The following is a 24,601-nucleotide window of genomic DNA, read 5'->3' as shown; positions in this document are numbered from 1 at the left end:
GGGTGACTTGCCTGTTCAGCAATGTAAATTATTGCAAAAAATAAAAATACAACAGCACTACTGTGTAGGTGCATGTGGTTTGAATATAGTCCAAAGCTTGCTAATTTCTACATATCAGCAAGAAGAGTTTTCTGGAAATGTTTGAATTGGAAAACTTGCCTAAATTACTAGGGTTTAATTTGGCATGTTTGTAGCATGTCTGAATATATTTAAGTAAACAAAACTTTAAGAACTACATCTTAAACATGTTGTATAAATCTCTAGATTCATTTTAATAGTCAAAGACACTTTTAAGGCCCAATCAATGTGGCTTAAATGTTATATTAAACAGATTCAAAGCTTTACTTGGAATTATTCTAATTGGACATGGCAATTCAATAGTACCTACGTCCCTTATAGTATTTAAAGACAAAAGCACTGAATAATTACAACTTTGAAACTAACCTGATGTGACTAGTATGGTATCCATTTCATGTTCGGTTGTGTGGAAAAGCCTCCCGCCACCTCCCCCAAAAGAAGCATCTTTGTTTCTCACCATCCCATGCTCCCCTTTCTGACGTCATACTATCTGAGGGCATGTGCTCTGTACTAGTGAAACCCTTACTAATAGGTGACTTCATTATAGAACTTGATCATCTGCAAAGGGGCCTCTCACAACTCGTGTCTGGAATGGACTCTGAGAATACAGAACCTGATCTGTACCACATGAAGTATATTTTGGGACTAGGAATAGTTTAATGAAGGAGTTACAAGATTGAAGCAGTTTTTCAAAATCAGTAAAACTTTATTCTATTTCCATTCTTCGCCATTAACAGAAAAATTGGAGAAAGCAATGTTTGTTTTACAAAGATAATGCATCTCCCAGAGAAGAAAAACCCTAAATTGAGAATAGAGGTAACATGGGAAAAAACACAGTACTGCCCTCTATTCAAAGAAAATAACTCCTGATCTTTTTGGTTAAAGTAATACTTAGACCAATCATTCAGTTTGCTCGCTTGATAAAGTGTGGCCGAGGGAGGGGAGGGAGGGGAGAGAAGGGGCCTGGAGGGGGGAAAAAAAGCACACAGACATCAACTATTTCACCTTGATGAAAGTCTCAATACAGCTATGGAAAGCCTAAGTATTCTTTTACAGTACACTGGGTGCTGGCTGCAAAAAAAAAAGTATTCACTTCAGGCACAACTTTTTAATTTTTTAATCAGTAAAATAAACTGGGTTTAGAAGCTGCAGTGTTCTAAGCAGCAGCAAATTTGTGCATTGTTTTAAATGTCTTTAAGTTATCACACTGATGGCACACTTCTTCCTTATGAAATTCTGCACTGTGCATGCTAATTGAAGATAGCTACAAAAACTATTAAGTCTACTCTGGAAGATACTTTCAATGAGATCTAGGAGATAACTTTGCTTGCTATATGGACTTGAGTTTAAATGAGACATACAAAACATTTTAACATTTGGCCATCAACTTAAGGAACTGGTTTGAGCACTCATATAGGATTCTATATAAAGAGTTAGTATATTCATCCTCATATGGTCCTCAAAAGTAGAGCAGAATGAACAGGAACTTAACTTCTCCTGTCTTAAGAGAGATGGTAAAGTAACTGAGAGCTAAGGCATTGCAACACCTTGGCAGAAGTGAATTAAGGAAATATATATGTATATCTTTTCAGTGCAGAATTTCATAAGGTCTACAAGAGTAGAACTGTCTATAATGTTTTACTTAAAGAGGCAAAGTAGATTTGCAGTTACCAGTTGCGTTAAATGCACCATTCAAAAAGCTTCTAAAACGTGATACTATAAGGCGCCACCTTAGGTTCTCCAGGATGCAACTGTGCATATTTTAAAACTGTTTCATAAATTTATTTTTAAACATAACATGAGGAAGGTGTTAAAACTGGTGTAATAGCGCTTTAGAATTTGGAAGGGATGAATATGGGGATATTCAGTACCCTTCACCAGACCCCACCACTTGCTCCTACGTAGTTATTTGCTTTGAGACCAGTTAGTCGATAACACCAGCTTGACGAATCTTTCTCTCTGCACCAAATCCCTGTAAATAGCACAATAATCAAATGAGTTTAAATTGGAACTTGAAATCATGAAAAAAAGTAAAAAGCTGCCACGTGAGTCATCTCGATACTAAGCATATTAGAAGAAAATCCTTTCTTCATTTTAATATCATGCTCTCTCCACTGCCATTTGTCTGCCACACCCAACCGTGCAACTGCCCCCTGGATGTTATTCCATTTCTTCTGCTATTAACCTGTCTTCTGCCTTTTCCCCTACCATGTGTAAGCACTTAATTTTTTAAAATAAAACCCTCCCTTGACTCAATTTCCAACTGCTTGTTTCTTTTCCCCTTTCCCCAAACTCACAGGCATCCTGCTTATTCATGCCATCTTGACTTCCTTTCTTTTGGCTCTATTCTTGACCCTCAGTACTCCACTGACTGCCTTCAATAGGTCATCTTGCTACCAAACCTAGCGTTCTCTGCTCTCTCCCCTTGACCTCTGTTGCCTCTAGTTGCTTTTACGCTAGATCCCTTTAGCACAGCTGAGACATTGTTTTTCTGCAATTAAAAAGGAAGTAAAACATTCTACACAGCACTTACTATACTGATGTATGAACCAGCAATGCTCTTTTTCATGGCCAATATTTTCATATGATGTTTACTCACAAGTTAATCCCAAGTCATACGTCAGTCCACTCACCAATCCTGTAGCCCACTCCACATAAAACTCTTCAAACCTCTTCGTTGGCTCCATATCATTTTTTAATTCAGCAGAAGTTCCCCATCTTTACCATTAAATCTCTCTACAAATTTACCAAGTCTTTTAGACCTTAGATTGCCCATTATATGCCTGCTAGCAACAGTAATTTCTTACTCTCCTCTCCTCTGCAGTCTGACTGTCTCTTGCTCTTCCAACACAACTCCCCACTTGTTCCCTATAAGAGCAACATGTTCCCTAAACTTCTGTAAAATCACTCTTTGAATAGAGCAGTCTGGCTTGGCTTCAATCAGGTCTGTCACAGAAGCTGAACCTCCAGTGTTGTGGCCACACATTAGGCAAATCACTTGTAACATACCTTTGAATTATCCGGTCCTCTTGGCTGACGAAGAACAGTTAGACGAGGAACACTAGCATCATCCAAATTAATGCTCTTTAAACGATTAACAAGTCTATCAGGACGTGGAGCAGCTATGGCCTTAGCACCTTCACTGTTAATAGAAACCAATTAAATCATTAGAAGAAACCAGCAGATGCAAGATTTGAATATTTGTTTTTTAAGAAGAGACAGAAAGCCAACTTCCTACCATAAAAGCATTCATGCTGGTATTTAATATCTTTTCCCACCCAACCCTGGAATAACTGTTTAAATTTAGTTCTGAAGAGGATTCAGTACAAGATTTATAGTAATCCTACCATATCAAAGGCAGTTTTTAATATATATATATATATATATATATATATATATAGTTTTGTGACAAAGGTAGTTTTGATATTGGAGTCTGATAAAATTCCAAGTGTAAATGCATCCCAACAGCTGGGCAGTTACATATTCATTATTGCAGACTGGGAATATGTAACTGTCCAGCTGTTAGGATGCATTTACACTTGGAATTTTATCATAGACTCCAATATCAAAACTATCTTTGTCACAAAACTATGTATTTTTTGCAGCAGTATACTTGAAAGAGAGTTCTGCTGAGTTAAGATTCCAGTTTTAATAGAAATAATAGTGCCTCTCTTGGTCCCAAAGAAGGAGAAAGAGTGAATGAATACAATTACTCATTGGTTGCCAGTTTGTTTTCAGGCCCAATTCAATGTACTCATGTTAGCTTTTAAAGCTTTAGGCCCCAAATAACAGAAAGGTCACCTCCTTTCCTACAAACCCTCTTGGGTGTTAAAATTAGAGGGGGCCCTCTTGGTAGTTCTGCCACCCTCAGAAACTCATGGGGGGGCTGGGAGACAGCATTCTCTGACAGCCTCTATAGTGTGGAACTCCCTCCCCATAGAGATGCATAATGCACGTTCACTATACAGTTTTTCAGTGAATGCTGAAGACAGACCTATTTATCCTTACCTTTGGCACATGCAATGTGTATTTTTTAGGACCCACCATACTTCTGTGATAATAATTTGTTGTAAACTGTTTTAATGTTGTATTTTAATTTGTTGTAACCCACTCTTGGACCTTAAGGTGAAGGATGGGTAATAAATTAAACAAAAATAGTAATTTAAATTACTCATACATTACTCTGAAGTGCCAGTATCTGTAGCACTCTGATGTGTAGATAACGCTCAACAATTCTTCATTTGTACTCTTGCCTTTTTCATTAGGGATGTGTACTGAACACTCCATTAAATAAATATGTTGTGCACTGATGCAAGGGGCTTCAGAATGGGCAAAGGGAATCGCTGAAGAAATTAAGAAAAAACCCACCACCACTCCTGCTCTCCAAAAGATCTACATTTCTGCCAAATCTGGATAAAGTCTTAGACTGCATGTGCAGTCTGATGCACTTCGAGACCACTGATGAAGCCTTTTTTAAATCTTTCGGTATTTGCTGCCAAAAGAAATTTGCTGTTTAAAAGAGTGTGTGTGTATATATATATATTCACTAATAGGCAAGAAACCTTGTGTTTTAAGAATGTACCTATAGCCAACTTCACTAAAATTGCAAAGTAAATCAAACTACTTAAAGTGACAATCTGAACTATATCAACTGTTTTAATAGTTTCTTCCTTACTGAAAACAAGATCAGCACAGCACGTCTTGTTTCTGTTATTTGGGCTGACTGCAGGTGTTGCCACCGCTCACCATATGCTCAGAGGCATGTTACCAAATTCTTCCAAGCTACACAGGAAGTGGATTGGACTGTGAAAGACCAACCCAAATTGTGTTTGCATTTTGACAACTTTGTAGGGCAGTACAATATCTCAGAGATGAGGTCAGGTCTCTTGCTCCACTGGTGCATTCACTATAGCTGCTCAATTTCCCTGCTTTTTAAAGTTTGATAGAAATATCTGTTGGCTATAGGTATGTTCTTAAACCGCAAGGTTTTTTGCCTATTAGTGAATGCAGAGGTGGTCCTGTGCAATTATGCTTAGGATAGGTGAAACTGACCTGGGGGAGGAGGAGGGCAGGAGGGGGAGGAGATTGGGTGGGTGGGCACTGGGTAGAGGGGAAGCCCCTTTCCTTTCCAAAAGGAAAACATTGAGAACAGTATCATTCTTTTTCAGGGTTTCCTCCACCTTTTTATTCTACAGCTGGCACATGTAGCCTCCCACCCAAATTTAAACCAAAGCTGTCCCTGACTACACCAGACTGTTATTTCACTTTAGGCAGTCATGGCTTCTCTCAAAGAATCTTGGTAAGTGTAGTTAGTGAAGGGTGCTGAGAGTTGCTAGGAGATGCCCTGTTCCACTCGCAGAACGTCAATCAGAGCGGCTGACTGTTAAACCAGTCTGGCCACTGGAGCCCTGTCAGTGGAATAGGAGTCTCCTTTCAGCACCCTTCACAAACTACACTTTCCAGGATTCTTTGGGGGAAGCCATGACTGTCTCACGTGAAATCAAAGTCTGGTGTGGGTGTGGCCACCTGATTACCAAGCAGCTGCGAGTCTGGCTTTTAGAACACTGACAGTTCGTTCTTACTGAGCATGCCCCAACATGATCATTGAGTTCACGCCAATTAATTTTAATTAATTAAAAACCAGCCAGGCATTTTTTTAAAAACGTTTAAACTGCAGAAGATGAAGGTCAGAGTGTGGGTACTCTGTGAACATGGCTGATTTTTAATTAATTTCAACAGATTATGAAAAAAGTACAAAAGGGGTCTGGTTTTTCTCTCTCTCTTTTTACACTTTGAACTCTCGATTCTCTCGGACTGTTTTGTGTATCACTTGCCGCTCTGGGCTCCTGCTGGGAGGAAGGGTGGGATATAAATAAAATAATAAAGAAAGAAAAGAAAATTTAGAGGGTCACTAAGCAAGCGTTTCTGAGTTCAGGGCTAAGTTTTGTAAGGTTGTGTTTTAAAATGAGCTTATGGGAAGGATCAGAATGGCATGAGGGTTATTTTCAATTTAACATCGTGGAATGCGAAAAATCCATGCTGACTATAGTATACAGCCACTCTCATGGCTGTATAATACACACACACATTAAATGAAGCTATTCAAACTAAAGCCTTCTAGAAATTGATAATACTGTTAACCAATTAAAGAGATATCTAATCAATATGGGAATTTATTAAATGTAGTGTTTAAACTAATGAGGGCTGTTTGGAAACTGCGTGATGTAATCCAGCCAACGGGAGCAACAGTCAAATATGGTCATAACAGTTAATTTTCTAATTCATTTTCAGAGTGTAATCAGAACAAGTTCACACTCCACACAGACCAGGAACATGAAATGAAGCAAAGGACAGCAGGAATATAAAGGGAAAAGGATATTAAGATGGTTTTCTTTAGCTGGCCAGACTGAACAGCATGGTGAAACAGTACAAGCAAGGCAGGAAAACAAATATGCCGTGGGTGAGGCTAGCAAGAGAGTCCCTGGTGTGTTATCTTTTCCCTGCTTCAAGCAATAGGAGAGAAAGACAATATCCACTTGGTGGTGTCCTAGTGCCCACTGGAAAAGCAAGTGAGCTTTCTACTTTAGCCAACCCCAGAAGTCATAACCTATGTCAGTCAAGGTGCTAACTGACAACCTTTCATGAACGATGATTAAAAAGGGGAAATAGAGAAAATTGCATCTCTTGTGTTTCTCAAGATATGAGCATAGGAAGGAATAAAGTATGAGGAAAAGCAGGATTACAGAAACGTGAAGAACAGAAAGTAGAAGAAACAACATAAATTTGAAACAAGAAAGGGTCAAGAAAGGCACACTGAAAGAAACACTACAACTTAGAATAAAATGCTGTGCTGAGAATAGTAATTGCAGCATCGTGGCAAGAGCAAAAACCTATTTTGAAGGTGTTCCACTGATTGCAGTACAATAACCTTCAGGGAAGCATCTTTCAACAAGCCTTTTGAGCCTTTATCCCAGTCTGCATCTGTGATGGAATTGCTTTTTAATATGTTTTTAAAACTTTTTTTTTTAAAAAAACTAACCAATGTTTTTAACCTTTTTTTAAAAAGACTTGAAAGCTTTTTAAAAAAATGTTTTTAAATATGTTTTGCTGCCCTGGACTCCTGCTGGGAGGAAGGGCGGGATATAAATCAAATAATAAATAAATCATTGCACTTAAGCCTTAATGTTAAAAAATTCAATAACCATGAGTTATGGGATGAGAAAGAAACAACTGAAAAGGCAAACCATAATAAAATGAAAAAAGATTTCTGTGCACAGAATGGGTTGCATTCAAATGTTATGCAAGCAGAAGGCCTGCTCACACAACCTGGCTTTCCTTCCCCTTTTCATCACTGCAGCCCTGAGTGGGAGCTTGGCTCACACAAGATGCCTCCACCTAATTTCTAGTGTTCTTCCATTGCTTCCCAGACCTTTCCTGTAGGTCCCAATACCCAGAAGCTTTTTCTTTTCTTTTTTAAGAGGGTGCAGGTGGCTATGATACAGACAAGACGACAGGTGGCCATGCTGCATGAATGACCATTTGTTCCCATTACATTTGGATTGCAACCAGTTATATTTTGCAGATCCAAAAAACATGAAGAACAGAAAGTTAAGTAGTTGACAGAACAAAAGAGACAAAGAATAACTACTGAAGTAATTCATACATTCAGGAAGCAAATGTTACAAGATGTGTGCTTTTTAAAAAAGAAGCAGTCTGCAACAAAGAAAAAAGGAAAAGGAGAAAAAAGCAATAGTGTATTACCTAAACAGCCACCATCCTCACCCTTTCCCCCCAATCCAGTCAATGTAGCTCATAATCACTGGCAAGAGTGCAAAGTATTTGGGGGTAAAAATAGATTTACAAAAGGTTTTGTGGATGTCACAGTAATGGGCAAATTGAAGGCTCTATCCCTGAAAGGAATGGATGCAGAAATAAATCATGAAAGATGTATTAAAAGGACAGCGGAATCAATTTGAAGGAGTGCTACTTGATGCCATAAACCAGCCTCTGACAATCTGGTGCCCTCCAGAAGTTTTGGACTAAAACTTCTTTCAGCCTCCTCCAACATAGCTGTGCTGGCAGAGGCTGATAAAAGTTGTTGTCCAAAACAACAGGAGTGTGGCAGACTGGAGAAGGCTGCTATAAATGAACAAACAGTTATCACAAACCATTATCGACACTAGTCATCTGAAAACTGAAATTAAACCAAGTGGAGACCCGCAACAAACTGTTGCAGTGTATCCTCAGTCCCTGAAACTAGCATGGAACAGGAGTCTGGCAAACAGCAGTTCAAAAATGGGAAAACAAAAACACACAGAGAAACCTTTTTCTACTATGCTATATATAGCAGCAAATGGCTCAGCCACAAACTGAATCTACTTATTGTTCATACAGCCATGAGAAAGGGGTCTAGTGAGTGGGGAAGGGAGACATTGTCCTTTCTTTTTCCTACTTTCTGAAATGTTCCTGTATTTGGGGGGGGGGGGAGAGAAGGGGAGATTTTTTCACCTTACAGCAGCCTTTCCCAACCAGATGTTGTTGGACCACAACTCCCATCAGCCTCAGCCAGCATTGCCAATCGTCAAGAAAGATGGGAATTGTGGTCCAACAACATCTGGTGGCCCACTAGTTGGGAAAGGCTGCCTTACAGCATGTATTCCCTTTCCCCTAAGCCCCACCTCCAGGATACTATAGCTGTTAAGGGCTCCACCTCCTACCCTGAGCTGATACTATGCTATTTTCAAAGATTTTGGGTTGTAGTCAACTAGGTCCTGAGAGTAGACCCACTGAAATTAATGAACCCAAGTTAGTAATATCCATTAACTTCAGTGGGTCTACTCTGAGTAGGACTAGCATTGAATACCACCCTTCATAGCTCCTAGAGGCCACTGAACATGCCCAATTCTCACCTGACTTTTTTTTCATTTTAATTTACAAAAATATATTTCTACATACCAGAAGAATCTTGCAAGTATGTCCTACCTGGTCTGTGGGTGACCATGTTCTGCTTCCAAACTGTCAGGCTTGGGAGCATCAAGTTCAGTATTTGAAGGATGTACAACAAGATGCTGCAGTGTAATTCCTAGCTGTTAACCCTCTAAACCAATTTCCTTTTTCTCTTCTCTCCCCAGTTTTCCCTTTTTCTCTTTTCAACCAACACCCTCAACATTCCTTATTGGAACCCAGTGAACACAGATCCTTGTCTGGCTGTTTGTAAAGTTTCTTTTCCTTTTAATTAGTTAAATTAATTAATTTCATGTATATCCCACCCTTCCTCTCAGGAAATATATTTCTACATACCTGGGGTGTCATTAGTATACAGAAACCATCTTGTCTGTGGGTGGCATGTTTCACTGCCAAACTACCCAAGTTCAGCATTACAAAGCATTATGGCCATTTGATATCCTATTAAATTGGAATACTCTATTAGCTGGAACAGGTTAATGCTGTCACAGTAAGTACATATGTCTCAAGGATAGCAAACTTGTTCAGCTTTGGGGCTATATGCCCTTTGACTTACCAGAGGGTTGGAGGGACCCTCAAAACAAATTTAGATTGGGGGGAGGGGGAATTGCTGAAAGTTACCATCAGCTGGATACCCCTGAATAAAACCCCACAGTCCTAATGGTATGTACAAATATTTCATAGCAAAACAATGACCTCGATAGTACTTGCATCTGAGTAAATATGCAAGGAATAGTCACATTTACCACCAACCTTCTCCCAAGAAAGGACTGTCTTTGCATTAAAATCCATTTATTCACATTGCAACAGATTAACTCATCCCAAGTGGAATAAATACTTATACTTAAGTGTTAATAGATTTTTTGGTAAGATTTCAGTTAAGGCAGCTCGAAGACATCTGCCACTTTCCTATGAAGAAATCAGTTCAGAATTGCTTGGTTTCCCTTCACAAGAGTGAATAAAGTAATGTAATATCTTACCTAACACGCCACACATTACAGGCACTGCATTTCCCTGTGCGTTGATTGAGGATGACTGAAAACTCTACTTCATCACCAGCCTGCAGCTCCACACCATCCTGAACTTCTTTCACATGAAAAAAGAGCTTTTTGCTGTCACCCACTTCATAGTTTATGAAACCAAACTGGAAGAGGAATGGAAATTGTCTCATCAGCTGTACAACTTGTGCAATCCAACAGGTAGGACTGAAGTTTTATTTACTGCTCACCCCACAATTTAGAATACTAAGAGTGATATCCAATGTTAGTCATACTCCAGGTAGACCCAATGAAATCAATGGACTTTAATACACTAAAACAGAAAGCATTTGTAACAGGGCTTTCTATGATCCATGATAGTTTCAGACCTCCACACCATTGGCCATCATTGGTTCCTGCCAAGATTCAAAAACTCTAACCATGTCTTTTACACCCAAACAAAAGTTATAAATTCAGCCCATTCAACTGCTTGGAGGTCAAGCTCAGGACCTTTAAAATAAAGTTAGGCCTCAATGTGCAAAAGAACCTTTACATTGGATGTTCCGGAATACTGTGCAGAGTTTCAGTAATTTCCTTTCAGAATAAAAGATGAGGCCCTAATACAGAAAAATCAAAGTCATAAGCCTGGAGGCATATGGTACAACAAACTTGCTGAAGCTAAGCAGGGCTTGATTTGGTCAGTATCTGGATGGGATACTGGGAAACCTATATACTACACCCCGAGTTCCATAATAAAAGCAATGTGGGAAATAAATGGTAATAAATCTAAACTAAGCCATGAAGAGATCTAAAAACACATTCACTACTCTATGAGCAGAAGAGGAGGGTACAAATAACTTGATCTATTTTCAACCAACCACATGAAGAGAGACTAAAGGGCAGAAACAACTTAAGATCTTTTCCTTCTGTAGTTAGAAATCAAAACAGAGTATGTGAAGGACTATGACTTTCCTTTCAAGCAAGATACACTTTTCACACAAATAATGTTTAGGATAAGAGGGTAAGCATGGCAAAAGGGACTGTGGGGTTGTCAATTTAGCATGGAGTCTGCCTGTTTCGGAAGTTATGCCCAACCCTTCAACAAAAAGGATCTGTGCAACTTTGGGGGCAGGGCTAAACGAACAGTCCCACATCTCCATTTCTAAATGAAACTAATGTCTGAAAATGACAGTGTACTATATTTGTTAATATTTAGTATAGCAATATGAATGGGAATGGCACTGGCAAACACAGTATAATCACTTCTATTCCATGAAAACTACCTCTTCCACAATAATTTTGTAGCACTGTGGGGCTTTTTTGCTTTGTGACTATTTTCCCTACCAAGCTAAGGTTACTGTGCCCAGTAAAATAGGAAAAACATCTGAATTACATCAGTTGAGCATTAAGCCAGTGATTCAGCTTTTACATACAGCAAAGATACAACTAGCATCTCAAGAAGCCATCTGACCTGATCTTTCACACATTCCACAGTGGCTCTACGGAAAGGTGTAATGTTACAAGCCATTGTTTGTCCATTCTGACCAAGGACACAAAGCTGGAACTTTACAGTCTCTCCTTTTTGCAGACAGTCCCCCTTGTTTGCCATACCAACAATTCCAAAAGGATAGACTTCACCTTTCATTTCTCCTAGAGAAGCAAGCGCAAGAGAAAGATGTGTTGTCATTAAGGGTTCTGAAGTAACAGCTTCTGTATTATTTAAACATCACATTGTTGATTTTAATAAAGTAACATGCAAGTCTTACTTCAACCAACGTTCATTAAGGCACCCAACTACATAAGTGGATCAGTATACTACTGGACAGGCTAAGACACACTACTCACCATCCTCCATGACTTCAATCATTCCCTGGTATTCAGTTTGGGTGGGATCTACACTCCTGAGAGGGCGAATTACTTTACCCGTGTAAACAGCTGGCTCAGCGTCATCTGTGATGCCATTCACTACAAAACAAGATCAACCGCATTACAAGTGGCAATATTTCATGAAGAACTTTGTATGGAGCTCAGCAGAGTCACTCTGTTTCAAGTGAGACCTATTAACAAAATGAAATTATGTCCTAGAATTAGGACCATGGTTAAGGCACAGAATCCAAAAAGTAGCTCAAGGCTGCAGGATGCAGAAGATTTTGGAACCTACCTAACAAGCTACATCACTAGATGCCATGGGAAAATCTTCAAAACTTCAGGCAACAGCAAGTTATCCACATACTCATAGTACTGGCTTTCCTTCATATGTTCAGGGGAGGGCACATAGTTCACATGACTATGCATGTCAAGTTCTCCAATATAAAACTCCACACATATATTCTAGGGTGGTACCACCACATATCTGATCTGAAAGTTTCAATATGCTCATTGGGCTGAGTAGTGTTTTCCAACTAGTCACCAATATTGGGTGGTGCAATTTTCCAATTTGTTGCAGTTATAGATTGAAAAAGTTTAATTCTTCATTCTTAACATTTCAGATTGCTATTTAATTTCTAATGCAATGTTTCAAAATCTTTTGTAGACAAAATTTCCATCCCATACAAATAGTCATGTTCTCACGCTGTTAGTCAACCAAAGACCAGATAGGTATATGGAGTTAAAGACCAATACCTTATTCACATCATATATCTGTGTTAAGGAACCTTTGGCCCTCCAAATGTTGCTGAACTACAACTCCCATCAGTCCCAATAAGCATGGCTAATGGCCAGGAATTATGGAAGTTCTAGTTTATCACCATCTGGAGAGCCACAGGCTCCCCAAACCTGATGTACATGTTAGTTTTACCTAATCCCAAACACTGGTAAAACAGGTTTGCAATGAGCCACCTCAGTGGTTGTTTCTGGTAAGAATTGCCCTCAGACAACCAGGTGAGACCTTACTCCCATTTCTAGTGTCGAAGAGCTCTTGGCTCTAACATTCGGCACAAAATGAGGCCTCTATAACACAGTGCCCAATAAAGCTTACAATTTTCACAGCAATTACACTCCTCCATCTTCTTGTATGCTGAGAAAATGGGCTGCTGTAGACTGGGAATGAAGAGGTAATTGGAAGCAGCTGCAGTGCAGGAGGACTCAAGCAAGTGACACAGGGTGAGCAACAAGCACACTACACTTTTTACCTGTGAGGCTGCCAGCATTTCCACATTAAGATCTCACCCATTTCTTTTAAGGATCCCTCTTCATTTTACTTATTCAATAGCACGATCTACTTTAATAACTAACCCTTTTATAGAATATCCATTTCTTCTTATTGGTATTCAAAGTGAATTATAAACTGAAAAAGTGACACAATTCCTTCCATATTGTTTAAAAATGTGACCTGAAGATGCTATTATTTGATTAGATCCTTCTATCTTAGTCTGATTCTCAGACTGCAAAGTACCTCAGATTCCCTGAATTTAACAGCTAATTTTAGATTATAAAGCACCACAATGGAAATGCCTGAGGCTGGAATTAATTCACATTTTTGAAAAACAGTCACAAGCAGACATCCAGAAAGCTGTCAACACCAAGCACATCTGAGGACCAACCTTTGGTTTGAAAAGAAACTTAAAAGCAGTTTCACCTGCATGTGTCTTGTTCACTTTCTCCGCACTGACTTTGTTTCCTTTGCCTTTTGATAAGCTGTATTCAACCATGTCTCCAAGTTCCAGGCTATTGATATCACCAGAGAATTCACTGCAAACAGTTACACAGAAGTCTTGAGGATGCGTAAATGTGACCAAGAATGCCATTCCTTTAGCAACTAAGATGAACAGTTAACGCGTTTACATTTTAGGAAACAAATACAAATGGAATAACCTTGAGAATTTCTTTTCGTGTTCACAGTGCAACAGCCTTCACCTTTAATTTACTAAACATTACAAAAGAGCCTCATGCCACATACAAAGCATACTATTATCAATAAGGTTGTAAATTGATCTTCCATAAGTACTCTTCACATCAGACTGTTCTCATCAGTCATTATTTGTGTAAATCAGGGCTAGTTCTTAATGTATGAAGCAGCAACACATAAAAGGTGATGTTTATGTCACTAGTGTAGGAGCAGAAAACCTGTGGCCCTCCAGATGACTCCAACTCCCATCAGCCCCAGTCAGCATTGCCAATTGTTAGGAATGATGCGAGTTGTAGTCCAGCAACATCTGGACGGCCTCAAGGTTCCACACTCCTGCACTAGCATTTTCTCACACAGCATCCATCTTTTGAAGTTCATGTAGAAGTATGCTGGAGCCTACTGAAAGAGGTTTTATAGAGTAATGCCTTAAAGATATTCCATCTATTCTATATGTCAAGTGCTAGTCCCAATTCCTTGAACTGACTGAAAGGTCTGATACTTATTAGAAACCTATTAATTGTGAAGTTGTGCACTGGACCAATAATTTTTTGATATGCCTACTAAAGCCAATACTACCCTTACTAGAATATCTGGATAGGGATAGCCTGGTGGTGAGTCATGCATTGATATCCTCAGAACTTGATGGCTGCAATGCATTCTTTGTGGGGCTACCCTTGTGTCTGGTCCAGAAGCTAGACTGGACTACCAACAGCACACAACTGTGGTGCTTCAAACTTATACTGGCTCCCCATGTGTGACTGGGCCAGGACCAGGGTTCTTATATTAATTTACAAGACACAACAACTAAGGTTCAGGGTATCTTAAGGACTGCCCAATCCCTTATATCCCAGCCCGATCACAAAGATCTTTGGAGGAGTCTGTTGGTGGTCCCCCATGGCTCAGATGTGCAGCTCGGAATGACTAAAAGCTGTGCTTTCAGCATAGTGGGCCCAAACCTGTGGAAGTCCCTCCTGACTGAGTTTACACAGCACCCTCCTTGTTAAACTTTAGATGCATGACTAAAATTTTCTTCTTCCAGAAGGCATTTTGAGGTAGTGTTTGGTTTTATGATAACTTTGTTTTATTATGATTTTTATGTACACTGCTTAGAAATGCAAGTATTTAAGAAGTATATAAATGTTGTAAATAAACAAATAAACAAATATTTGTCTCAGAAATCCAGCATAAACAGTGAAACTTAAGATCTCTGTGACATACAACATGCACTCAATGGAGTCTTCTATTCCTGTATGGCAGGTGGGGAACCTTTTTCAGCCCAAGGGCTGCATTCTGTTCTGGGCAACCTTCCAGGAGCCACATATGCCAGTTGGGGGTGGGGTCAGAAGCCAAAAAGGCCAGAGCAATGAATACAAGTTTTACCTTTGTACAGTAGGCTAGTTTCTACACACACCCCTCTTTAAGTTCCCATCCAGGCAATGAAGAGGCATTATGAGAGTCTGAGGACACAGCTAGGCAAAAATAGTTAAGGAGGTGCAAATCAGGGCTGGTGAAAAGTGCAGCCTGGGAAGAGTCCTGAGGGCCAGATAGAGGCTTGGAGAACTCCCAAAGCCTGAGATGCCCCAGCCCTGCTGTACAGAGCAATCATGTTCCAATTCCTTAGGATTATAGTAAGATGTCTCACAAGAAGTGTTCCAAGTTATTTCACATTAAGGCTAATGTACGGTCCAGGTTGACCAGGGGTGGGAGGAAGAGAAGCACACACCTTTCAGACCACTGAACTCTTGATGACTGGAGCTGTCCTAAGCTCCATTTGTGAGAAATGATGGGATATAAAATTTAATAATAACAATAATTTAAGTATTATTAACCACAGCAAGATGCACAGGGACCCTTGCTTGCTATTGTGCACAAAGATCTGGGGATCAAGACACAAATCCAACATTAGCATCAGATACTGGAATTAAGCAGCAGCTTCTACCACATCATCCTAATCCTATTTGTGGAATAGTCACCCCCATAAATCTTCTGCTAGTGGGCATTCAACTCAGCCATTTGTCATGGTTAGTGAGGGAAGGAAGGCTCCATCTGTCTCAGAACTCTGTGTCCTCAATGGAGGTTTTCATCCTCCTTCCCATTATTCTGCACACATCGAATGAGGTCCCCAGTTTTAAGAACCAGGGCACACTTAAATCAGATGGTAATAGCTTCAGTGGGGAGACTACTCCATGCTACTGGAGCATACTACTACTCTTATATCATGATATAAGAGCTCACCACACAGATGCTCTTCCAGCATATGGGGTGGGTTAGGTTTTATTATTATTGGTTGAGATTTTAATATTTTAATGTAACTCTATGTTTTAATTTTGTACTTCGCCCAGAGTGGCTGGATTGCCAGCCAGATAATAAATTTAATAAATAAATAAAATAAATAAATATAGAGGACCTCCACATTACTGCTAGAAGGAATGCTTGAGGAATGTCCATCGGTGATGCAGAGACTCCAGTAAGCTGCTGTATGGAACATGTAGAAGCTGCTTCATTTGGCCTGTACCAAATAATATATAATAAAATATAATGTTTAACAAACCCTTAGTGCAATCACTTGCCTGTAATGGAAGAAAATCTCCTTATCGTGATTGGCTGTTTCAATAAATCCAAAATTATCCTTTAGAGTTGCCACATATCCCAAAAGCCTTTTCGAACTGTAGTTTCTACCAAGCATTCTGACAGATGTAGCTGTTTGCAGCCCAGTTCTCTTCACTTCACAGACAGTAAACTCAACCTTTAAGGAAAAGCATACATGTTAGACAAAGACAATGCCTTCTAGAAGGGTTAGAGACAACACATGCACTTTTGGAAGTAATTTAACTAGACATATTGCTTGTTCACACAAGTGAAAACAATTTACAGTAGTATTAGATCTCTTTTGAGACCCCCTTACTTCGGCTACTGAATTCCCAAGGGCTCAAGCCAGCATCCTCTTATCATACCATTTAAACTTAACCGTCAGCAGTTAACAGTCTTGCAGACTTGCCTGTACCCAATCAAGAGAGAAGGAATTCACACGCACCAATTCGCAACTATCTTTCACAGCGACATTTTTTTGTTGGGATCTCATTTATTTATTTTACTGAAAAGTAGCCTTAAACAAATCTTAATCCAGGGACATAGGATATTAGCATAAGGTTGAATGATCTCAGCTTCTGAGCAGAGGACACATCCATGCACCAATTCTCACTATACTATACGCTATTCTAACAATATTTAGACGGCAATGAGCTAAGAATTACAAATCAATACAGATAGCAAAAATGAATCACTAAAAAGGCTCTTGATAACTAGCAATACTTTACTGAATAATGGGGCACACTTACATTTTTATGCATAGTTATATTACCTTATCTCCTATCTGAGGAGAAGTGGTTCCTTCGACATCCTTAGCTTGATAGGGAATGGTCAGCTTCTCCCCACAATCATCATAAGTGATTATTCCCTCCTCAGCTTCCTAAATGAGAGGCAGGAGGAAGGGGGAGGAAAGTAAAAACCAAAATTGAAGCAATTAAACTTATCGAACAGACAGTACAAATGTAACCTGTAGTATGAAAATAGGTGTTGAGCACTGAGAAAGTCGAGTTCTGTTATTCATGGAATTCATCAGTTTTGACATGGATCTACTTCACACAGGCAAAGTCCTCACTTCAAAAAAGGATGTATACGTAATCACTGTAGACACTGCAAGCAAACCTATCCTCTTTTTTTTACTTATTATACAGGACATTAGTATTATGTAGGTAATTCATAACCCATTTCTAAAATATAGATTAGTTTTCATTTAACAGAGATATTTCTAACATTATAGCTTTTGATTAAATCCTGACTATGCTAAAATACCTTAACGAGGAAAAGGAAGTTTACTGCAATAGATATGTTTGAATTAGACACTCAGAATAAGAAAATGTCTTTTGTCCACTTTACCATTAAATAATGAATTTATAGCAGAGATTACTCTAAAATTTAGCACAGATGTTTAGTTCCACAAGCAAAAAGAATTGACATTATGTTCATAGAAAAACCACATCCTACTAAGTAAATTAAGGTTATTACACATATACTGGTATTACCAGCTTTTGTACTTCCTTATCTTGTTGGAATATGTGTTTTTATCCCTTTATCCCCATCCAATTTTTACAGGAGAAACACAAATACTGAATTTGATGTTCTTCTTCAGGTAGGGAATATTTAAAAATATATCCATCTCATCTATGTTTTCAGCTACTATTTTACAGTGAAATAGGAAGAAAACCCCAGGCAGTTTTACCTTCTCTTTGCCTTTATTTGGACTAGTGGATTTGGCAGAAGTGGCCTCCTTTTCTATAGTGCCCACAAAACGATGATCTGACTGAGTGTGGAATGAAACAGTGCCTTTTGGAAGTTTCTTAATCCTTATAGCATGATTTCTTTGAGCAGACAGCATATCCTGGAAGAGGAAGGTCATGAAACTGCTAAATTGTTAACAAGTAATTCATTACTGCTGATACTGTATTGATTGGCTGACTTCTTGTTTTAATGTATGCTGTCAACCACCTTGAGTTCTTGTTAGATAAAAGTGATAATGAAAAATAAATAAACAGATTGAAGCAACATCAAGTGGGTAGCCTAAATTCCATAAAATAAGGTTTTACTCACAGGAACCACAGTAAATTCTACTTCATCTGAAATGTGGAGCTGGTTGCCATCTAGAATTTCACTGAAGTGAAAGAACATGCGGGCATCTCTGTCAACACATTTAATGAAACCAAAGCCATCCCTCATTGCAGCAATCACACCCTGTAGACATAACATATTGGTCAGTAATTACAAGTGAAGAATCCTTAGTGCTTATCTGTTAAATACAACCAGAACAGCATCTAGTCCACAATACTCTTACATTGTCTCCTAGCCCTAAAAAACAATCATTAGTTCAATCAAGTAATGAGAGTAATCAAGCCACAAGTTATGCTGAGCCAGCTGCATGCAAGACTTGTCCTTACCCTCTAGGGCAGCTTTTCCCAAACTTTGGGTCCCCAGATGTTGCTGGACTACAGTTCCCACAATTCCTGACCATTGGCCATGTTAGCTGGTGCTGATGGGAGTTGTAGCCCAGCAACATCTGGGGACCCAAAGTTTGGGAAAGTTGCTCTAGGGACTACTCCCCTTTAATTCCAGAAGCAGAGCAGGAATCAAAACATAGCAGCAGAAGCAAGGAGCACAGATGAATGGAATAGGGATTTGCAAAGCTTGACTAGCCCAGTCTCACCATTCAATCCACAAATAGTGACTAACAACGTAATTCTTTCACTACTCTACCTGCCCATCCATGTCTATGGCAATAATTTGTGCCCCCCTCCCCCAAAAAACAACCTACAATGGAAGAACATAAAAAGCTCCTGGATCCTGACAAACAATAGTCCTTGGGAAAATTCCATCTCAGACTTCATTAGCCAAACCCTACGCAAGCAGGCAATATCTCAAAGTGAACCCTTTCCTTCTATAAACCTTCTTTTTTGACACTCCTTTTCTCAATTTAATTCCTCAAAGGGTGGGCAAAAATTGCAAGAATTTATGCATGGCAAAGAACTACATTTTTGGCTCGAGGATTCAAAGAATTGTATGACTAGTTGTACATGGCCAACATGGCTTTGAAATTGCAAGCCTTTGGGCTGAGCTCAAATTGCTCTCTGAATTCTGACCTCAGTTTTTAAGATTCAATAACTGATGGCTGAGATGGGGAGCAGTGGATAACAGTAACAAAGATTTTCATGAAATTCTTGCTCCACACAATCTACAGATATTTTACAAATGCAAATCAGACATTTTGCGGTGTGGGACCGCAATACCTTGTGGAACGCCTCTCCCACTATGAACCTACCCGTTCACTTTGTTCAGTATCTAAGGCCCTCCTCCGGGTACCAACTCATCAGGAAGCCCGGAGGAATGTTGTTAGATCTGGGGCCTTTTCTGTGGTGGCCCCCGAACTCTGGAACAGCTTACCTGAGGAGATACGCCTGGCGCCTACGGTACTTTCTTTTAGGCGCCAGGTTAAGACCTGGCTATACTCCCAGGCATTTTAATGTTTTTACGTTTAATTTTTTGTTAGTTAACTTGCTGCTATGTGTTATTGATTTTATTATATTATTGTATTTTAATCCAGTTTTGTACACCGCCCAGAGAGCTATTAGCTATGGGCGGTCTAGAAATGAAACGAAATAATAATAATAATAATTTTGCTTCAAATTCTAGCGATGAATAAAGTAAATGACCACCATACAATATTAATTATGTCCAATCTCTCTGCACAAAACACTTGCTTCAGAGTAGACATCTGTAAGGCAATAGGGCTTACTCCTGCACAGGATGCAGCCTCATTACATGTATAATTATATTTACCATTTCTCTAGCCTCATTAGTGAGTTGGAAAGTATTGGGAAGAACTTCAATATTAGTGGCTCGTTCCAATTTGTCACGACGATCTGTTGAAATGTTGAATCGCACGTGGTCTCCTTCCAACAGTGTCACCTTTGATTTTGTATCTTTGTCTCCAAATGGAAGTTCTTTAGGAATCACAAAGTCAACTTTTATACGCCCAGGTAAGGGGTCATTCTGATCACAGTACAAAAGAAGTTCATATTAGAGTTTTTCAGGACTGTACAATATTAAAACACTAACTGAGACCAGCCCAAGTTCCAACTTTCATTGTAGCTCCCAATGATTTCCATAAAACTTTCCCCACCAAGCCCTAATCCTGATCTGACCCCTCTTCCACTAATGCTTTCCCCAAATTCTTTCCTTTTCTGAGTTTACTCAGTCCCACAAGCTATCAAAGAGCTTAAATGGAAACATTTCTGTACACAATCTTGAATAATTAAGACATGGTTACCTGATTTTTGTTGGGTACTTTTGGAATTACTTTGGTTACTGTTCCCTCAAAGTGTTCAATGCTGATATCTTCAAAAATAACAGTTCCTTGAGGCAAAAGTCTTACATCAGTTGCAACTTCTTTACCCTATGAGCAGAAAATTAAGTCAAATAGTCAACTGACGAAGTAGTACAAGGACCAGCAATATCATGCATATGCAGATACAATGAAGACATTTAAGGAAGTACCTTTAACATCACAAACCTAGGATTTAAGAAATTTGGTCTTACATTTCTGTCTTTGATTGTGAACTCCACATCATCACCAGGCTGTAAGGCTTCTAGGTCACCTTTAAATTCGCTATAGTGAAAGAATATCTCCTTTACAACATCACCCCTTTCAATGAATCCAAAGGCTTCCTAGGTAGAAAACATGATCATTTAGCAAAGAGATGTTGCTTTGATATACATCCACTTAACAGCTCCTACGTGGATTAAGAATTTTTTACGTAGCTCACAGTCAAAGAAAAACAACACAGCTTTAGAAACCTGTACAGCTACAAAATGTGTATATAAAGAAACTTTTGATAAGCTTCATGGATGAAATACATAAAGCCCAACCCAATGCCTGATCTCTCAGTTGCAAAATCCAGTTCAATGGGACCTACACCTAAGCAAGCATACATGGGATTTCAGCCTCAGAAGTACTGGAATCTGGAATAAGTCTACACACCATCTCCTCCAGAGAAGTTTCATAGCTTTCTTTATAAGGAAAAGGGCATGTAGCGAGGAGACCTAGTTCTTATCTTCAAAAAGTACCAAAGTGTTAACTTACCTTCATGGCACAAACTACTCCTTGACATCGAGCTTGTTTCTTTTTCAACAGCATAATGTTACGAGCACTTACAGCACCAGTACTAGGGGGAAAAAGATAAGACTAAGACCGACACAAGGAAAATCTAATTCAACGTTTTATCACAATAGGGCCAGCTAAGGAGAATGATTATTGAATTTTTTTTTAGTAACATCCAAATGTGTCCATCTCACCAGAGCAGATGTGGGGAGGAGGGAAAGAGACATGTTGTGTGAGCGTGTGCAGCAATGGATCACCCTATCTATTTAATATGAAAGATCCTATTTTACAAGCTGTGGAATAGCACAAGTCCACTTTTGTTACAAGGTTATTTTAGAAAGGAAACATCACACTCCTACCTTATCTTTATTTAAAATACACATTCCAATGTTATGTTTAACGAAAAGGTTTCCTATTAGAGATCTGCATTGAGGATTATCCATTGTCAGTGAAAGCAAAAAAGGAACATTGATGATTAATTTTAGTAACTGCTCCAAACATCTTCAGAAACTCTACTGTGGTTTGAGAGGCCACTGGCATACTTTGCTAAGCAAGCTCCAACTCAAAGTAGCAACACTAGTTTCTGGAGAGCTTTAGTACTTGAGCCAACAGATTCATTCCGTTACAAGGTATTAACTTACTGTTTATTTGTATCAATAATAAAGTTTATTTTATCTCCAGTTTCCAGCTGTACATTTCCTTCAACATCTTCTGGGGTATATGTTAAGTAGAACACTTCCTGTGAAATAGAATTTGATATCATTAATATTTTGCTAAGACCAGAGAAATTATAAAGTCCTGGTTAGTTTAAATGTCTGTGTTTTAGAACTTGGGACGTGTGTAGAACATTTGCCACATTATGTTTAGCATTTAATAAAACTAAAAATAGTCACAGTGAAGATTTTAGTAAACAGTTAACTTTTCTACTTTAGTTTAACTAGCCATATAATTCTAGACTGAAGTTGTGAAAGTATTTCAGAATTACAGTCAACATATGAAGTCAGATGTTTTTCTATTTCAATAAATACGTTTTAATAAACATATTTTAGCAATTTAAATTAACTTTTTAAAGCAAGTACAGTTTTTTTAACTGTCTATTCTGGCAAGTATTTTAGTTTAAATCATATTGGAGGATCAGTCAAAAAGTTTAAGTAAATACATAAGTTTTACCCCATTACGTTCGTAGCATACACTCCCTGTTGGACTCTGACCCGGGGCAGCTGGAGACTTACTCTCTAAGTTGTGAGGAACAGCACACACAACCTACCAGTCAAAAAAAAATCCATTGCTAATTATTTCCAGAGGCAGCATTATGCATCAGACTGTTAAGTTTTCTATAATACACTTGGGGATGCACTTTACAGGTAACCCACAACAGTATGCCATGCTGCAAAGCTTATATCTTACAGTACTTTTGTTAACTGTAAGAATTGTTCTTGGTTAGGTAAAACCCCAATTTATACGTGCTTGCCAAAACAAGTGGAAAAAAATAAATTTGAGAAAAATATTTCTATGCAATCAAGGAGAGGCATGCTACACTCAACTCTGCCCTTGTTTGTCTGACCACAGCAGATGCAAATGGCATGCATGGAAAAAACTAATCATAGCCACTAACTTGTCCATTTATTCGCTCTTCAGGTAATGTTTCTGTTTTTATCTTCACCAGTTTAATAGCAATTGGTTTTCCAGTTCGCCGGTCGGAAGATACTTCAAATTCAACATCATCTGTAAAGCAATTGAAGTCATACCTATTACACAGGACTTTACAGATCTTTTGCACTTAACTAGGATAATTCTCAAGCACAGCACAGCTTTTCCTATCTTCAGACAGCCCTCCCAATCTCCAATATTACACTGACTCAAAACAGTCTTACATTTGCATGCTTAAATGACACAAAATCTCACAAGCTACAAAAGGTCTCACTGTCTTGCTTGCAAGTTAAGGGATTCCCTGGATCTGTCTGTGACATTTATCTTTGTCATGCACTCAAACATCAAAATAACAATTTGAAACATGACTGTCTTCTCCTCAGTCAGCAAATAGCTTATGAACTCAGTCAAAATGACATGTTCTTTCTGTACTGCATTCATATCCCATTCTTCTAGTCCACTGGTTTCAAAACTTTCTGACATCCAAGTCTTTTTTTCAACTGCTTTGTCTACCAAAACACATCTAAGTGTTGTAAGAAGCTAAGGCAAATTCTAGACTTCTCAAAGGCATCTAGTCGGCCACTGTGAGAAAAGAATGCTGGATTGGATGGGCTTTTGTCCTGATCCAGCAGGACTCTTATGTTCTTAGTCAACTCAATGCAAGGACTCACAGATTGGGCCTTATTGCTGCCCTGCATCAAGGACAGGAAATCTGAGGCCCTCTAGGTGATATTGGACATCACTTCCCATCAGCCCCAGCCAGCATGGCCAATGACCAGGGATGATGGGAACTGCAGTCAACAATAGCCTCCTGTAGCTACACAGTGCAGAGGGAAATGCATTTATTTTACATCATTTATATCATACTCTTCATCCCTGAGATTAGTGTACAATAGAAATACAAACATTAGAAAACAGTAAAACTCACAGCAGCTAAAGAAGAGGAGCACAAAGGTCTGATTAAATAGAAAAGTTTTAACTACCTTCCTAAACACAAGCAGTTAAAGATCACCTGGGAGACAGAGTTCTAGAGGCAGGGCCACCCTAGAATTGGTCCTCACACACTGTCACTTGATGAAATTGTTGAAGGGACAGTGAAAAGGGTCTCTGTGAAAGACCTCAGTTCTCGGGCAGGATTCTATATTATTATGGAAGAAAGAAGTCCTTCTGATAACCTGGCCCCATTCCATTTAGGGCTTTTAAAGTCAAAACCAGCACTTTATTGCACTTAAAAACAAATATGCAGACCCGTGAAGTTGGTGCACAAGGGAGTTAACACAAGCCCTTATCTCACTCTGATAAGGAGCCTATATGATTGTTAGTGATGAGCAAGCTTTTCTGTCATTACACTGAGAAACCCTGGATGTGCTTTCA

General features: G+C 39.0%; 1 protein-coding gene across 8 annotated transcripts in view; it reads right to left on the bottom strand.

Moving 5' to 3' along the window:
• Window positions 1-763: 763 nt before the first annotated feature.
• CSDE1 (cold shock domain containing E1) overlaps window positions 764-24,601 on the bottom strand; it is a 34,161-nt gene continuing 10,323 nt past the window's right edge. For 7 of the 8 annotated variants that reach the window (XM_061631920.1, XM_061631923.1, XM_061631925.1 and 4 more), the window contains 17 exons: window positions 23,193-23,302; window positions 22,748-22,840; window positions 22,219-22,316; window positions 21,560-21,641; window positions 21,016-21,144; window positions 20,747-20,872; window positions 20,257-20,469; window positions 18,517-18,657; window positions 18,149-18,307; window positions 17,228-17,335; window positions 16,437-16,612; window positions 13,597-13,709; window positions 11,865-11,984; window positions 11,491-11,669; window positions 10,023-10,186; window positions 3,088-3,220; window positions 764-2,050 (listed from right to left, as the gene is read on the bottom strand). In XM_061631920.1, the coding sequence (XP_061487904.1) occupies window positions 2,003-2,050; window positions 3,088-3,220; window positions 10,023-10,186; window positions 11,491-11,669; window positions 11,865-11,984; window positions 13,597-13,709; window positions 16,437-16,612; window positions 17,228-17,335; window positions 18,149-18,307; window positions 18,517-18,657; window positions 20,257-20,469; window positions 20,747-20,872; window positions 21,016-21,144; window positions 21,560-21,641; window positions 22,219-22,316; window positions 22,748-22,840; window positions 23,193-23,302 (2,192 nt within the window). In that variant the 3' untranslated portion in view covers window positions 764-2,002. The remainder of the gene's footprint in view (window positions 2,051-3,087; window positions 3,221-10,022; window positions 10,187-11,490; window positions 11,670-11,864; window positions 11,985-13,596; window positions 13,710-16,436; window positions 16,613-17,227; window positions 17,336-18,148; window positions 18,308-18,516; window positions 18,658-20,256; window positions 20,470-20,746; window positions 20,873-21,015; window positions 21,145-21,559; window positions 21,642-22,218; window positions 22,317-22,747; window positions 22,841-23,192; window positions 23,303-24,601) is intronic. The other variant, XM_061631921.1, reaches the window with a different exon arrangement.

The sequence above is a fragment of the Rhineura floridana genome, chromosome 6 (assembly GCF_030035675.1).
Source record: "Rhineura floridana isolate rRhiFlo1 chromosome 6, rRhiFlo1.hap2, whole genome shotgun sequence".
In the NCBI taxonomy this organism is placed as follows: Eukaryota; Metazoa; Chordata; class Lepidosauria; order Squamata; family Rhineuridae; genus Rhineura; species Rhineura floridana.
The sequence above is the reverse complement of the archived record's forward strand: the minus strand, read 5'-3'. Positions and strand labels throughout refer to the sequence as shown.